The 16948-nt window shown below is 37.0% G+C and overlaps 1 protein-coding gene across 1 annotated transcript in view; it reads right to left on the reverse strand.

Annotated features, from left to right (window-relative positions):
* The window catches only part of col4a2 (collagen, type IV, alpha 2), a 123060-nt gene that overhangs the window by 69251 nt on the left and 36861 nt on the right, over positions 1–16948 (reverse strand). The window contains exon 4 of the mRNA XM_048193116.1: positions 10476–10556. Coding sequence (XP_048049073.1) covers positions 10476–10556 — 81 coding nt within the window. The remainder of the gene's footprint in view (positions 1–10475; positions 10557–16948) is intronic.

Consider the following 16948-nt stretch of genomic DNA (forward strand, 5'->3'; position numbering starts at 1 on the left):
AACGGAGGTCTTACGGGTTTGGAACGACATGAGGGTGAGTCATTAATGACATAATTTTCATTTTTGGGTGAACTAACCCTTTAAGGTTGAACCACTGTAGTCACGTTGGCTATTTTAATGATGTCTTTACTACTTCTCTGGACCTTGAATGTGGTAATTTTGTTGCTTTCTATAAGAGATAAAAAAAGTCTCAGGTTACGCATGTAACCATGGTTCCCCGAGAACAGGGAATGAGACACTGCGTCTAACACACTATGGGGAATGCCTCTGCGGGAACCGGTGTCTGAAATCATAGACAGATCAAATCACAACAATCGTATTGGCCGGCGAAAGTCTATGACGTCACTACTAGTACGACCCGAACGCACATAAGGGTGCCTAGAGAACAAGCCATCCACTTATCGCCTAAATTTATGTTCTGCAGGCGGCCCTGAGGCATGGCAGGAAGATGCATGGCTACATGCGTAACCTGAGACGTTCCCTTTCGAAAGGGAACTCGCCCTGCATCTAACGCTATGGGGAATGAAATACCCATGCCACCATGCTGAGGGGAGTGCATGCCAAAGAATGACTGCGACAAAAAATCAGATTTCAACTGATTAGATTTTGACAATTTCAACTTAAATGCCAAAAACCACTCCTCCTATGGGTCGAATAGGCTGTCAGTGACAGCATTCCTTACGGCCAACACCCAAGCTATGAGCCTCAAAGAGGCCTCCAGAAATATCTAGAGGCCTACCAAGGCCGCTCAAAGGCTTGGAACCAACAACTTCAAACAGAAGGGGTCCCTTTAAGGGAATGTGGCCAGGGAGCAGAAAGGAGCCCTGGCCATTCACTTCTCAGAGCAGCATAGTCTACCCCTAATGCCACCAGGGAGGCCGACCTGGTCCTACTTTGGTAGTAACATAGTCTGGCCAGCAACCTGTCTGTTCTTAAACAAGGCACTCTGGAGGCTGAGTACTCTACATAGGGTCCTTAATGAGAGGCATACCTCTGATCTACCAAGGGAGTTCTTACTAAACGAATCTCTTAAACCTCTAAGACCAACTCAGGGGGCGAGGTCCTCTATATGACGACCCACACAAGAGAGGGGAGTACCTACAGCCTAAAATACTGATCTACCAGGGAGGTCTCATGAGAGACCTTCGGTCTTCTGTCCAGACCTCGGGAGCTCTGGAGCAGATGCATTCTCCAAATCAAATCTGTATATAGATTGTTTCCAAAAATGTAAGACTTCACTTCACTGTGCCACACTTTATATGGCAGCTGTAAATTACATGGTTTAATGAATAAACATATGAAGAGTTTGGTTCCAAAACGCAATAACTCCATTTTGATTAATTTGAGTAAAAAGGTGTTTTCTTTACCAAGAAAGTGGCAAGATGAAAACCACTATTTTCTGTTTCAAACTTTCACATAGTATCTTTTGGTTATAAAAACATAAAAAATTCAAATCTACATTTTGATTTTAAAAAGTGTATTATAAAAACGTATTATTTTTTTCCCCAAAATGCAATAAATCCATGACACTTTTTTTCAAAATGCAATTAATCCATCAATATAAAAGTTATTTTTCAAATTGAAAATACACAACAAAGTAAGTTGATTCATATACATGACAGAGTCTCAACTTTGCCAATATTTATCTTATATACAGGCATTTTACTAAAAATACATTCAGCCGTCGCTCCCAAAATGAATCTTGTTAAATTATTTGTCATTACCGATTAAAGAGTATCTGGCGCCACCGCACGGTTAAATAAACACATTTGCCGAGTACACTGGTATTAAAAACGGCTTTTAAAAAAGCCTTCAATGTTTACAGTGGGTGGAATGGAGCGCTGTGATCGGTTGAGCGGATATATCGCGTTCTGCAGAGAAGGGAGACTGGCGTTTGTCGCGTTTTGGAAAGAAAGGGAGAAAACATGACAGAATAACACGACGGATATCGCATTTTGCGCAAAATTAATAAATGACTTTTCAATACCGACCAGATACAATACTGATTTTGGTGGAAACTCAATTTTTTGAAAATGGCGTTTATCGCGTTTTGGAACCAAACTCTTCATATGATGAACCCCAGAACATCACATAATTGCCTCTATATAACCTCAATCACTGATTCTCTAGTGTGACCTTCTAACAAATTACAGATCCCATGACACTCTATTTTTTTGGCCCATGTGGCCAATTCCTAGAAATGCAAGTGGTTTCCATTCCATGGTGTGTTTGTCATTGTGACATTTAAGTATAACACATGTAAAATGCTCATGGAAGCAGAACACATGCGTCAGAACATGTGTGAGAGGTCTGGGTTTGTGTCATACACACATGGGAAACCTCCCTGTGGGAGGAGAGAGAGGGAGAGAGACATAACATGACCTGATTCTATTCACTATGAAGACGTGAGAGACTAAACTGCTCCTTCCTGTCTAGAAATAGATTTTTGTGATCTCATTTTTGTGAAAGAGAGAGAGAAAAGGAGTGACTAATTCCTTGCCTATTTAAAGGCAAAGGTGGCATATAATAATAATAATAATAATAATAATAATAATCTGTCACCAGTGGCAGAGGTGTGGCAAAAAATTAATTTTGGACCCTGATCTGAGAGACAGAGGGTCTTGATACAATCTTGTCTTTCTATTGTGCACCCATACCTGAGCAATAAAGCTCTGTGTTCTTCACACTGTAGACAGATAAGATATGATAGGATAAGACTACCTGACTGACAGACTGTGAATCACTCCAAAGCAAAACTTCCTCTACAGGAAATGTGCCTCTGCTGAGACAGGCAAACAGATGTTTTGAACATACGTCAATGCTCATGTGCATCTTTTCAGCGAACTTCAGCTTGGTTCCTTTCAAGTCACTCATGTTGATTACTCTTAGATCACTGTTTAGACTGCATACTGAGTGAAAACTGCAGGTCTAAATCCTGTGTTGAGACTAACACAAAAAGCCATGGCCTTTAGTAAAACAGGGGCATCTTTATCATATAGCCTTAGTAGATAACAGATATCTAAAATGATTGGGATAGAGGGTTTACAAGTGCACTGTGAATGTCATTATGGAATTTACTAGTCCCTTATGACATATTTGACAAAAGTAAACATAAATAAAGTTTACAACTCAAGGTCATTTTTTTTCTTTTGACTTTTAAGTATATTGTGTTGTTTAATGGAAGCTAAAGGTCTATGACTATATTTTGACCTCCACATTTTCTTCTTTGACACTAAAATGTAAATAGAGAGGAATGTTTGTCCAAAACAATGTGTTTTATGTCCTTACAGGAAACTAATCATCAAAGATGCAACAATCTAAATGATTTACTGACAGGAAGGAAGAAGAGGTCAGGATAAGCATTTACCATTAGGAATTTGTTTTGAAACTATTTCAATGAAGACGTTAGGGTCTGTGTTTCCAGTGAAACAACAATTTACTGCTTATAAGGTTGGCACTAACAAGGTTTTGGCCAGTCTGTTTTTTTTTTTTTTTTTTTTTTTGCTTTGTTTTTAAGATGTGCATTTTAAAGAAAGATTGAAAGTCTGATGGTTATAGGCTGGTGTATTGTGAATACTTTGCAGTTGTCAGCTGCTTGGCAGACAGACGGGTGGATGGATGGATGGATGGATGGATGGATGGATGGACAGACTGATAGACAGATAGATAGATCTTGATATTGTCCCACACTAGCAATAACAGGACAGGACTGCAGTCTCTTTTATATGGGGGCAATGTTAACAGCTGTTAGATCACACAAATAATACCCCCCCCCCCCAAAAAAAAAGATCTGTCCAGTTGATCTGTCTCCCTGCCTACAATGATCCTTTTGTTTGTCTATGTGCTCTTTAAATCTAAAGAGACTTTTTCCAAGATTCCACAGCTGAATATGGAAAGGGCACAGACAAAGTGGAAGATGGAAGTCATGATATTTAAAGGAAATAAAAGTCCTTTGAGAAACAAGAGAAGAAGAGTCTCTTTCAGTATGGAGGCATGAGGAAATGAAGATGGCATTCAGAAAGTATAGACTTGTGGTATCTGTTTGAAGGAGGGAAAGGAGGGTCCATAATGTGACATCTCAAAATAAAATTGCATAATAAAAATAATAAAACTAAAGAATCTGTTTTCATTATCCATAAGGGCTGCTTGTTTCTTGCTGACTAGCATGGGCTAGAATGTGTGTGATCAAACGGACAATGAGAGCAAACAATCAGTTCAACAGATCTTCAGACACAGGAGATTCAAGAGCTCCACTGCATCATCTCTCACACAGACGCACGGAAGTCTATGAAAAGAGATGCAGGATGCACAACTTGCGTATCTGGAACATGGATCCATTTATCTACTTTTTGCCCACAGCCAAAAAAAGATAGATAGGAACAACTGTGCCTCTTTCCCACCAACAAGAACTATTATAAGAAATGATCTGTTGAAATGCATTGTATTACACCTCCTGCTAAAAGAAAGCTAAATGTCCTGTATGCATGCCTCTTATTAAAAATAGTGATGCAGTAGTGAGTAGTGATATCCTTCTGTCTCTCATATTCTACACTAAAGTGTAAAATTTATGCTTCCAACTAACAAATCTCAATGCACATGAAGAATAGATTAGATTTTGGTGCTATAATTAATGTGCTTTGTCTTGCTTTGACTTTGTAGGACTCAATAGAAATGTTTATAAATACAAAGCTTTTGATTTCCAAAAGAAGTGTTTGATTCTTAGTAGGGGAAAGTGGGGTGATTTGTGCCAATTTTTACTCAGTGACTTTGAAGAGAGGCCATGGCAGTAATGTCTTCAACTTAAGAATGTACATATATTTCAGGATGTGGTGCATGCCTGAGAACAATAACTTTTGATCTGAAATAAATTGTTTCAGAAATATAGCTTTTGGGAAAAAAGTGGTCTTGTGGCACAACTTGCCCCTGGTGCGGGATAAGTTGTGCCTTTGGGGAGAATACGTTGGGGTAAATTGTGCCAGTCATTTCTGAAGTAAAACAGAACATTTTAATGTTTTGAACTGTAATGCTATATGAAAGCAAGACAAATTCAATACAAAATTACTCATTTAAGGTTTATTTAGATATTGTCACCCCATTAAACTGTTGGAATAAGTCATATTTTGTAGTTGTTGGGAAAACACAAAAAAACTTAAATACACAATATATGATATCTGTGAATCATTTCAGGCAAAAAGGCCTTGGCAATAGATGCAATAGATAGATTTAAGTATACACCGCGTTCCAAGTGACATATCAGTAAGAGTTCAGTAGAATAAACATTCAGATTTTAGTTTTTCTAAGAAAATGTTTGTTTATCCATGTCTTTTTAGATAACTGGTATCAATTTCAGACAAAATAATTTGCCAGGTCTATGGAAACCCTACTTAGAGGTTGTTCCACATTATTAAGCAAGTCACAGTTCTCATGCAATATGGGGAGGAAGAAAGATCTTTCTGAAGATGAAAATACCTGTTTGCTGCTCAACACTGGCTTTTTTTATAGCCGCCCATTTAATACACTTAATTTTTTTGACAGGAACTTTCATTACTAAGCCTTTATCTGACCGAGTTCTGCTGTGCTCTAAATCACTCACAAATCTTATGATAATTTGATAATCTCCATTCAGTTATCACACAATATTAGTTGTTTTCATGCCTTTTGCACAACATTGCACCATTTCATGCTTTTCATCTTCAGAAAGTGTGTTTTATAAGTGCGTGGCATGATGGGTTTTGGTCTAAAATCAAGAATGTCACATAGTTTAACTGCTAAAATGTAAGAGTACAATGTACAATTAAAATTAATAATATGTTGAAAATAATCATAAGTGGGGGTCACTGGCACAACTTAACCCAGGCCCTTTGGCACAAATCACCCTGGACCCACAAGTTTGAAAAGCTAGCATGATCCAGCAGTTAAGAGCTAACATCATGCTAACTGTATAGACTCATTGTGTAGCCTGCTAAAGCACGAAAACATGTGTGAAATGTTTTCAAACTTGTCTATAATTGTTCAGACACTACAATCAAACAACCTTGATCATAGAAATTTTACTTTGAAGGGAACTAAACAGTTTTTTGAGCTAAAATGTGCTTTCCTCTCATGCCATGTGTCTCTCTTCTTTCGAGGATGAGTAAAATGGATGACTTTTCAAAATGATGTGGTCACATGACCAATTTCTTCTATGGTTTTCCAGAAACAATGGGTGGAACTACTTCCCCCCTGGCACAAATCACCCCACTCTCCCCTACTGGGAGCAAAAATCATTAAAACAAAACAAAACAAAACAAAACAAAACAAAACAAAACAAAACAAAACAAAACAAAACAAAACAAAACAAAACAAAACAAAACAAAACAAAACAAAACAAAAAACAAAACAAAACAAAACAAAACAAGGCCTCCAGGATTCAGTTAGGGCTCGTTCACACAGAATGCGTCTTTGCGTCTAAAAACATGAGATGCAGCACTCAGGAATGGGTTTTAAAAAAGTGCAGCACAGAATGCAGAATGCCCTGCCTCCGAGTTCTTCTGAATGGTCCACTGTTTTGGAACTGACATTGATAAGCGGCGCTGCGTATAAAAGTTGAAATTCTTTTAACTTGACACAGCGTCTTAAAATTGTGCCGCTCATGTGCGAGGCACTGCAAAAGACGGGAGACGTGAACGTAAAGCCCAAAGTATACTTTGTGCACCGTCCGCATGACGTACTTTTCGTCATCCGGAGGGCTCGCGGACGTCCGCGAACCCCGTCCCTGTGCAGCACAAATTTCGAGACCGCATGGACGGTGCACGTGCAACAGTGCATGCACAAGCAGAAGACTCCACTAGGTGGCAATAGGCACAGTTCTGAGCACAGTGTGCAGTCGTCGAAGAAGAGTGTGGAAAGAGTGATTCAAAAACAAGATGAGCATATCCTAATCCATAGTTTTTGATTCTTGTTCTCTTGGTGTATCTTCTGAGCGTCCGAGCGCGGAAAGCGAAGTATACCGGGGTCTTACCGGTCATACACATCCTTACATAGAAAAACAATGGAAAATAAGCGGATTGGAATAGAAAAAAACATTTTCTGTGTGAACGGCCGCTTAGGCTGTACAGTGCCAGTACAGTTACATTCATAAAATTTGCTTTACAATTTAATGTGTTTACTATGAACCATTGGATGATCCTATAAGACTGATTATGAAGACTATTTTTCTCTGATAAAAATACTGCTGCAAACAAATCTAAATCATCAATTTACTGTAGATGTATTACTTTTTCCAGTACAAATAAACATTTCAAGACATTTTAAGTTTTATTAGGCCATATAAATAATAATTTAAAATATCAACAGTTCCTCTGGCCAAAAATATATCCCTCAACTTAAACGTTGCAAATAAATGGTCCTGTCATTATAACACAAATTAGTTTCACGTTTATTTCCCGTTGGCCTCACATGTCAAGGCCGGACAGTGGAGGGTCACGTGGGATCCAGTGGGAGACATGAACTGTGTCCAGACATCTGTGAGGCTGTTTTTCCCTATAAACATCATTCATGAACACATACATCAAACTGAGGACTACACAAAGAGTGCAAAAGTGTGTTTGGCTAAAGTAAGATGCTGACAGATCCTGGAAGGAAACAAAACTGTGAAATTCAACAGTACTTTTGTGTGGAATAAGTGTTGTACTGATATGTCTTGTGTGAGGTTTGTCGCCACAATGCTGGGGAGCAATAGGTGTTTGCCAGGGTGCTGCTATGCAGTTGCTAAGTGTTCTAAGTATTTTTAGGTTGTTGCTATGGAGTTGCTAGGGGGTTGAGAATTTTTAAGAATTTTTTTTTTTTTTTTCATCTTTAGATTAATTGCTTGTTGTATTCCACAACTATAAGTCACTTTCGATAAAAACGCCTGCTAATTTAATACATGTATAATGTAAATATCTAAAAATGTGGGTGGTTTCGTTATATTTAGTCCCTGTATATGGCTAATAGCACAGTGTAATTTGTTTAACAAAGTAAATCCTGTCGTGCATTACAACTATAAGTCAAAGTGAAAAAAGTGACTTATATATAACAGAATGTCAGACTAAACAGAAATATGACTTTCTGTTGTATGTCAAGTGCGTCAGAAATACAAACAGGGAGTGTTTGTCTACAATTCCTTCCCTTCTGTGTTTGTATGTATTTGTAACAAAAGGAAAAAATGTCTTTTGGAATGAGTGCACTTTACCCTCAGAAGCCTTGGCTCTTATTATATGGCTCAACATAACAATCAAACCCCTTTTCCTGCTCCTTTACAGTGCAGGAAAAAAGACAACTGAACTGACATCTCAAGTCATACTCACAAGGCCTTTCATATCCTGATGTTTGCTAAGGAATGTATTTCCTCTCTCTTTCACCCTCCCTAAGGTGCTTTACTTTTATCACAGATGACGAGAGGTCATAGATTTGGTGAAAAAACAGTCACGTCTTGTACAGCCAGATACTTTGTCAAACACCTACAATTCAATCTGAATTACACTGTAAAAAATCTGAAATTTGAGAAAATGGAAAAAAAAACTACAAAAAAACCCATTTTTTTATTGTGTGTACTTTAAAATATCTGTTATTTAAAGTTGCTCTGTGCTTTCAGTGAACATAAGTTCAATAGAAGTTCAAAAAACTTTTAAAAATTATGTTTCAAGTTGTGTCTTTGCGTATTCTTGATGCAGTTTGTTTGAAAGCGTTGTACAAGATAATATCAATATCATTTAGCATTTATCCACTGCACTATTGCATTTTATACAACAGTTTGTTCTGGTTCTCGAATCTGATTGGCTGAGAGGTCTTTCCAGCCATGCGATATTCTACCAGTTTCGCCCATGGGAACCGTTTCACCGTTTGAATCAATCCGCTGTCAGCATTCTCACAGCGAGTGTCATGGCGAACGAGCAAACCCACCATATATTTATAGATACTACTGTTATTTTGTGACAGAATGTATTTTTAAGAGTTTTTTTAGGTGAGAATGTAGTTGTTTAGACCTCAGATATGTGATTTATATGTAAACATATAGCACCTATTTGAAATTTTGTTTAGACGGAGATTTGAGCTCCAGGCCGTCAACGACAATTCAGCGCTCATGTACCCACAGAGAACAGCTTTATCTCGGCCAGTCCTTCAGGAATTTGCCACTGGCTCTTATTTAGATAGTGTTTAAACATGAGGTATATTTTTTGGGGGTATATCAAATGTGCAAACTTTGGTCTTATTAATCTATTACTTGTTCCAGAGCTAACAGATTATATTAAGTTTCATAACTTTATATTTACATTGAAATTAAATCTTAACTAGCTAGTTAGCTAGTACTAACTAGAGTGCTGCTTTTGTACGTTTGACTGAACTGTATGCTTGTGTTTATTTCCTATTTTACTTATTATACTGTTATAATGGATATTGTTGTTAATTTAAATATGAATAATATTTTATATAAATAAAATGGCACATTTTTTCAGTGACTTCAATAAAAGTTACATTAATACGCCATTAGATGGCAGCAATATGAGTGAGCGAGTCAGTCGCAAAGACTTTTAAATTGAAATGGACTGAAAAAAGAAACAAGGATTTTGTTTTTACTTCAAACAACATCTTATGAGGCGCAACTGACAAATGCATTGACTAGTGCTGTCATGGGAAATCCTCTTAAATGTTAAAAGGACAAAGGCAAGATTTCGCTTTCCTCAGCGGACATTCAAACTGATTTTGTGATTATGAGTATAAGTTTGACCTGAAGAATATAAGCTAGATGCAGGTAATGCACTCACTCAGGCAATCTCTCTCTCATAATACTCTACATATTACAATGAGCTTCAATGAAGCGACTCAGCTTTCCTTCATTACTAGTTCTAAAGTGATGTTTTAGCATTAGTAACGGAAGCTTGGGCTCAACTGTTAAACTGTCAACTTGAGATTTGAATCCTTGGCAAAAGGAAGAAGTTCCTCACAAAAGAGGGTTTTTCTGTATTTTTTTTTTGTTTGTTTGTTTGTTTCTTATTTATTTACACACTTGTGCCATCGAACTGTTGTATAAATGCAATATCAAACTCATAGCCATGCAATATGGCATTATATCAGCACGGCTACTCGTGTGATATTTACTATTTATTTACTGCATACAGTTATTAATCTAGCAGTGTTATTTATTTATTTTTTTCTCATATTTTTTTTCAACAGTGGGCCTATGTTTTAATTAAAATAGTTTCTCATCATGGCTTCAAAAATGTGCAGGGATGTCTGGAATCACTTGATAAAGTAGATGAAAATACAGTTAAGTGCAAGATGTACAGTGCCAATCATAACATTATAATGAGAACAATATAGAGTGGTGTGAATTCTTTGTGCTTTAGTTGCTCGTGTTTCAGTGCATTGATTTGGGAAGAGCGCATCCACAACAGGAGTAACACTTTCTGGCTAGCACGCAACTTAGTTCAAGTTCAAGACTGAAACAGACTTACCCTCGCACCCTTCTCAGGATAACACTGACAGCCTCCGCTGCAGTCTCTCCCTCCACATGGTCCACTGCTCTTCTTCACTCCCTGAGAGAAAAAAGACAAAGAGTGAAGACAATGTTTAATAGCATGTTGAGTTGGGTTAAAAGCTTGCTCAGTGCCAACAGATGTTAAGCCATGTGAAATGACAGTACATTTGATTTATATTTAGCCTTACAAATAACAGACAAGAATGCTGCAAATTTGTGATGCTGTTCTAGAGGCTGTCACTGTACTGTCGGTTCTTCTAAAGTGGCAGCTTGATGTGAATCTCCATCATGTTCCAGACACTCGTGTGATTCTGCAGCTGTGCTTGGTCAAACCACATCACTCAACAAACCATTATTTATTTGTTTGTTTTTCTTTCGTTGATGACCATCTAGAAGATAGTCTAGAAGATCATATTCATGAGAATATAAAAATGTTTTATTTACTAAAACTAACTTTTTACAGTGCCTTCATGCTTTATTTTTGATACCTTTTCCAATGCATTTTATGTATAGATTTTGTTGCTTAACCCTTATGCTATCATATGGTGGCTGCAATAATAAATAAAAGTTGGCTAGATCTAGATGCAGCAGATACTTTCATTAGAAACAAACTCAATGGAACAAAACACTCAGAAAACTAGAACTAAAAGGACGTTAAAAAGAACAGAACAACCAATCTAATGACAAGGACAGGTAATGAACTGAAATAATCACAGGGCTTAAATACAAGAGAAAACTAATTAACGAAAGGAACATCAGGTGCAACAGATAATCAAACAATTAGTAACTAAAGAAGCAAACTGAAAACTTGTTCACAGAAAAAAAAAGATAAGCCCTGACAAATGCCAGACCCAGGCTGCGTTCAGCCCTGACAAAACGTTTTTTAAACGGAAATGGTGGTGCGTTGAACACCCTGTTCTGATGACGCAGGAGTTGCAACTATGGCAGCTGAGAAGGCCATTCTTTGTGTTCTTTTTGAAGAATTTTCGGAGCCTGATGAAGTCGGTATAAATACGTGTTTAATACTGCAAAATACGCTCAATGTTACAGTCACTGCCCTTGCTGTCCAGAATAAAAGAGAACATCCCAATTGAGTGAAGGGATTTGTGGAAACATACAACCCTTGCATTGCATTTCAGGATGAAAAGACAAACATTTCAGGTGAAGGATAATCCACTTCTTACCTCTGAGACTGTGTTATGATCTATATTATTTTTATTGTTTGTATTAGGCTTATCATTATTGCTGATCACTGTTGTTGTGCTATGAAATTGTAATATTTACCATTATATAATCAGAGGAGTATAGAACAGTTTATGAAAGTGTTACTTCACAATACAACAGCAAAATATATATGTATAGTATTTTTATGTTACATTAAAGGGTTAGTTCAACCAAAAATGAAAATTATGTCATTAATGACTCACCCTCATGTCGTTCCAAACCCGTAAGACCTCCGTTCATCTTCAGAACACAGTTTAAGATATTTTAGATTTAGTCCGAGAGCTTTCAGTCCCTCCATTGAAAGTGTATGTACGGTATACTGTCCATGTCCAGAAAGGTAATAAAAACATCATCAAAGTAGTCCATGTGACATCAGTGGGTTAGTTAGAAGTTTTTGAAGCATCTAAAATACATTTTGGTCCAAAAATAACAAAAACTACGACTTTATTCAGCATTGTATTCTCTTCCGGGTCTGTTGTTCATCCGGGTTCACGACTCGGGTTCAGTGAACCGCAGCGCACTGCTGACGTAAGACGCTGCTGACGTGTTATCTGGTGCGCCAGAGTTTCGTTTACAGTCTGAGGGAGACGCACGCTGTATTCAAGCTATTTTTTTAAAATGGTGCGTAAGTGTGCATGTCGCGGATGTCCTAATCGCCAAAAACAACGACGTAAAAGTACATTACCAACGCCGACAGATGAAAGGATTCAATGGAATCAATTCAATGGAATCAATTCAATGGGAAGGATTCCAGAAGAGAAGACAATGCTGAATATAGTCACATTTTTTATTATTTTTTGACCAAAATCTATATAAGATGCTTCAAAAACTTCTAACTAACCCACTGATGTCACATGGACTACTTTGATGATGTTTTTATTACCTTTCTGGACATGGACAGTATACCGTACATACACTTTCAATGGAGGGACTGAAAGCTCTCGGACTAAATCTAAAATATCTTAAACTGTGTTCTGAAGATGAACGGAGGTCTTACGGGTTTGGAACGACATGAGGGTGAGTCATTAATGACATAATTTTCATTTTTGGGTGAACTAACCCTTTAATACCCATTGTTCGAGCTGTCTCTTTAATACCGCATGGTTTATATACATCTTGCCGCTGATTGGGCTGAGATTTCTGACACACCCACCAAACAAGAGAAAACGTATCTCAAACCCTTTGCACACCGTTTCCTGTTTCATAAAACGAGTTTACCAAATAAGCTAGGCTTATTTCAGTTAGTCTGATTATTTTGAACCAAATCAACTGACAATAAATCAGACTTACTGAAATAAACCTGGATTATTTGGTAAACTTGTTTTATGAAACAGGCCCCAGGAAACATGTCATTCAACCCGGGAAACATAGCAAAGCGTTGCGCACCGGTTTGAGCTTGAACATGCCCCCAATCAATATTTAAATTAAAATATTAAAATATTTGTTTAATATTGTTAATATTAATTATTATTTTTAACTAAAATAAGATGAAACATCTGTATCACTGAAAAACATGCTTGATGAAATATGAGATGCATATGATGACAAAAACAACAACAACAAACAAGTTAAATATCACTTGTGAACAGAATATTTTTATAGTGCATGATTTTTTCACCCCTATTTTTATGTATATAGGATATGTACTGTATAATAGTTGCTATGAAATTAGCTTTAGCAAGCAGCTATTCCATTAAATACAATTATAGAATTCCCATCATAGATGTAAACAAAAAAAATAATAATTTGATTCCTAACTATGAATCAGAAACACACTTAAAAACTAATACCCATCTTTTAAATATGTTTCAAAGCATGACTTTAGTTAGACTAAGTTAGCTAAGGCATTTCACTATAAAGGAAAGTTAATTCATACATTTATAACATTAACCATTATGAACAGTGCTGAGCTAATGAATACATTATTCATTATTCTCTTTGTAAGAGGGGACCTAATATTTTGGAGGGTCTTGTTCTATGATGGCAGTATATCTGCTCACACCTACACACTGATCCCACAGACAGCCCTGTGTGTCCATGAAACCTTTAAGGCCAAGACTACACTGTCTGCGACAAAGTGTTTCAGAGACATTCTGTCTTGTTCGTCAGATATGAGATGCAGGACAAGAAACAGACAAAGGCCACATTGAGCCTCCTGCCTCAAGTCACAAAGAATTCATTTTGAATGAGACCTCAGACAAACCGAACCTCTAACAGAAGAAAGAATAAGGTTACATGTCCTTCCTCCCTAATATTCATACTTCAGAGCCTACATTTATAATACTACTTTTAAGCATTTAAATATTAAATGTTTATCTAATATGTGGATAGATGATAGTGCAATGAATAGCAACCACTAAATAAGGTAAAGGTGTGAAACTGCTATTTTCTCTGAGCACTGTTAGTCCTGAAACAATGCATGGAGTAACTCCATAGGGAAGCATTGTCTTGTAGATGGTGGAAAAGATGAAGAACTAAACAACAACACAAACAATAAGTGTAAGACTGGCCAGTTTCAGTTTATTGCAAAATAGTTGATGATTACAGCAGATGATGAGAGGAGTATTGTGTTCTATCCTGTTCCACCCCACGCTTTCCCCACAAAAAGAAATGACCTTTTCCTTCGCTACCTGGAAAAACATTTTAAATCTAGCCTGAGACAATGATCACCTGATTAGCATGAGTCCGCTTCCGACACAACCCGTGAAAAAGGTCTAGAGTATGCACTCAGGAGTGTGTTTTTTGTGCTTGAAGGAAAGAGGTTTTCCAAATCAAACCACTGGAGGACAAAGGGTAATGAGTAACAACGGTGAATAATAACTAAGAAAGCTCGTGCAATTTCTCCATTTATGTAATTCCTGCACTATGACAGGAGCTGAGAGAAAAGTTTCACACAGACATGATGACCTTATTTCTACATTGTGGTTTCATTATAGAGAAATCCAATGTTCCTATCATAGCCTTGTGGGCAGCGCTCTGACATACCATGCAGCAGAAACTTTGGTGACCCAAGTTTGAGTCCCAACTTGATGTGCTTAACCAATCCTGTTCCCCTCTCTAGTTAAAATTCTTCTTACTTTTCTCTACTGTTTTATAATTTTGTTCTAAACCTGTTTCCCCTCATTCAATGAAAATCAAAATAATACAAATAATAACAAAAACACAAATAAACACCCGGAGCAGAACATAGAACACAAAACAAACATCCATACTAGGACAAGACCTGACAAAGAACACAGGGACAAAGAAAGGCCGGGGTTTAAATACTCAAGGGCTAACCGCAAGACACACCAGTGAACAATTAAGACTAATGAATAGGGGGAACCAATGAACAAAAGAACTACAAAGGACTACAAACTTGGCACAAGGAACAGGAAACATAAGTCCAGGAGCGAACATAGGGAACATGTAACATCAAAGCCCGGTTCCACAGACGGGTTAAGTCCAATGTTCCCTCTAAGCTGCGCGCGTGCGCAGCCGCGCACTTCTGATGCCGCGGCCATGGCCGCGCAGAAAGAATAATTGCCACGCAGAGGACAAAAATCATGTGTGGGAAAATCGGGGAAAATCCATTCGATTGTAGTTTAAATGAGAAATAAGTGCAGTGCTCTGGTCAACCGCTATAGAGTTATTGTCGCTATAGAACCGGTTTACAGGTTTCATAGAAAGAGAACGATGTGAGCGCGTGTGAGCAGCCGCGGGCCTGAGCCAAATCAGTTGCGGTAAGAATACTGTCATGTTTGCGGAGTAAATACTTCAATACGAGAGGCAACGCGAAATGAAAAGAAACGTGAAATAAAACGTCATGTTTTAATGAAAAGTGGCGGAAATAACGGATGATGGGCACAGAATGAACAAAACTCTGAGACATTTACAACTATCCACCACAGGTGAGGCGTGCAAACTCAAAATACATCAGTTATATACCTCCGTTTAAATAGATTATTGTGTGTATTGTGGGTTTCAGGGATGTATAGACAACTATAAAAGAGTTAACGTTCACTTTTCTTAAAAATATTTAGTTATCAGATCTGTTTAAATGCTTCAGTTTTCATATTATAATATATTAAAACAAAATGAAGCATTTAAAATGATATAATACTGTATATCAGTTTAAATCCTTCAAGATTATAATATATTTTATTATATTATAATGTAAACCTAATAAAAAATTTATCTCACAAGGGGATTGTTTAGGGCTCCTTGCCACTAAAAATCTTGAAACCTCCTGGTATAGAAAATCTGGGAAATTCATAAGCAATAAACGTAATTTTGATGGTTTAACACTGTCTGTTGCTAATAATTTACAAAACCATACCATAATGTGTACAAAAACACATTATGGTTGTCCCAAACCATCAGTGTAACTGCTTATATTATTATAAAGAATTTAACTTTCCTTTTTAAATGATTTTTTAAATAGAATTTCTTGGTAAAGACTGGTACAGTTAACAAAGCAATGTGAAAAAATCTCAAGTAACCTAACATGTGCTTAATTTAGTGACTGAACTGCTTGTTTTGAAAAATATGATTTAATATATCACTAAGTTAAACCAAGGGTCAAATAAAATAGAAATGGCACATTAAAAAGTTACAATTGCATGATAAAACCTTTTTTTTTTTGCGTGTGTGTGTTTACGTTCATTGTACAGGTCTGATATAAAGAATGTTTTTGCTCAGGTGGCCAAAATGTGCGCTCAATATAGAAAAGTTTTGCTCAGCGAGAAAAAAGAAAATTGGAGGGAACATTGGTTAAGTCTAGTCCCAGACTAAAAAGCTGTTTTAACTGAAAGCAACTTGCAATTGCATATCTTAAATTATGTCAGTGCCATTGTTTTTTTCAAGATGCACATCAATATGTAAAATAATGTCTTTAAAAAAAGCTGAAAATTCTGTCATTTATTACTCACCCTCGTGTCGTTCCAAACCCGTAAGACCTTAATTCATCTTCGTAACACACGAATATCTTTTTGATGAAATCTGAGAGCTTTCTGTCCCTCCATAGACAGCTACGCAATTACCACTTTGATGCTTCAATAAGTTCATAAAGTGATCGTAAAACTAATCCATATGAATCAAGTAAAAAAGTCTTACAGGTTTGGAAACGACATGAGGGTGAATGAATTAATCAATGACAGAATTTCATTTTTGGGTGAACTAACCATTCAAATGTTCTAATTGATCTAAGGCCTAATGCTGGCTTAGTCTTAGCCCTGTCTGTGAAAC

Source organism: Megalobrama amblycephala, linkage group LG6 (genome assembly GCF_018812025.1).
Source record: "Megalobrama amblycephala isolate DHTTF-2021 linkage group LG6, ASM1881202v1, whole genome shotgun sequence".
Taxonomy (NCBI): domain Eukaryota; kingdom Metazoa; phylum Chordata; class Actinopteri; order Cypriniformes; family Xenocyprididae; genus Megalobrama; species Megalobrama amblycephala.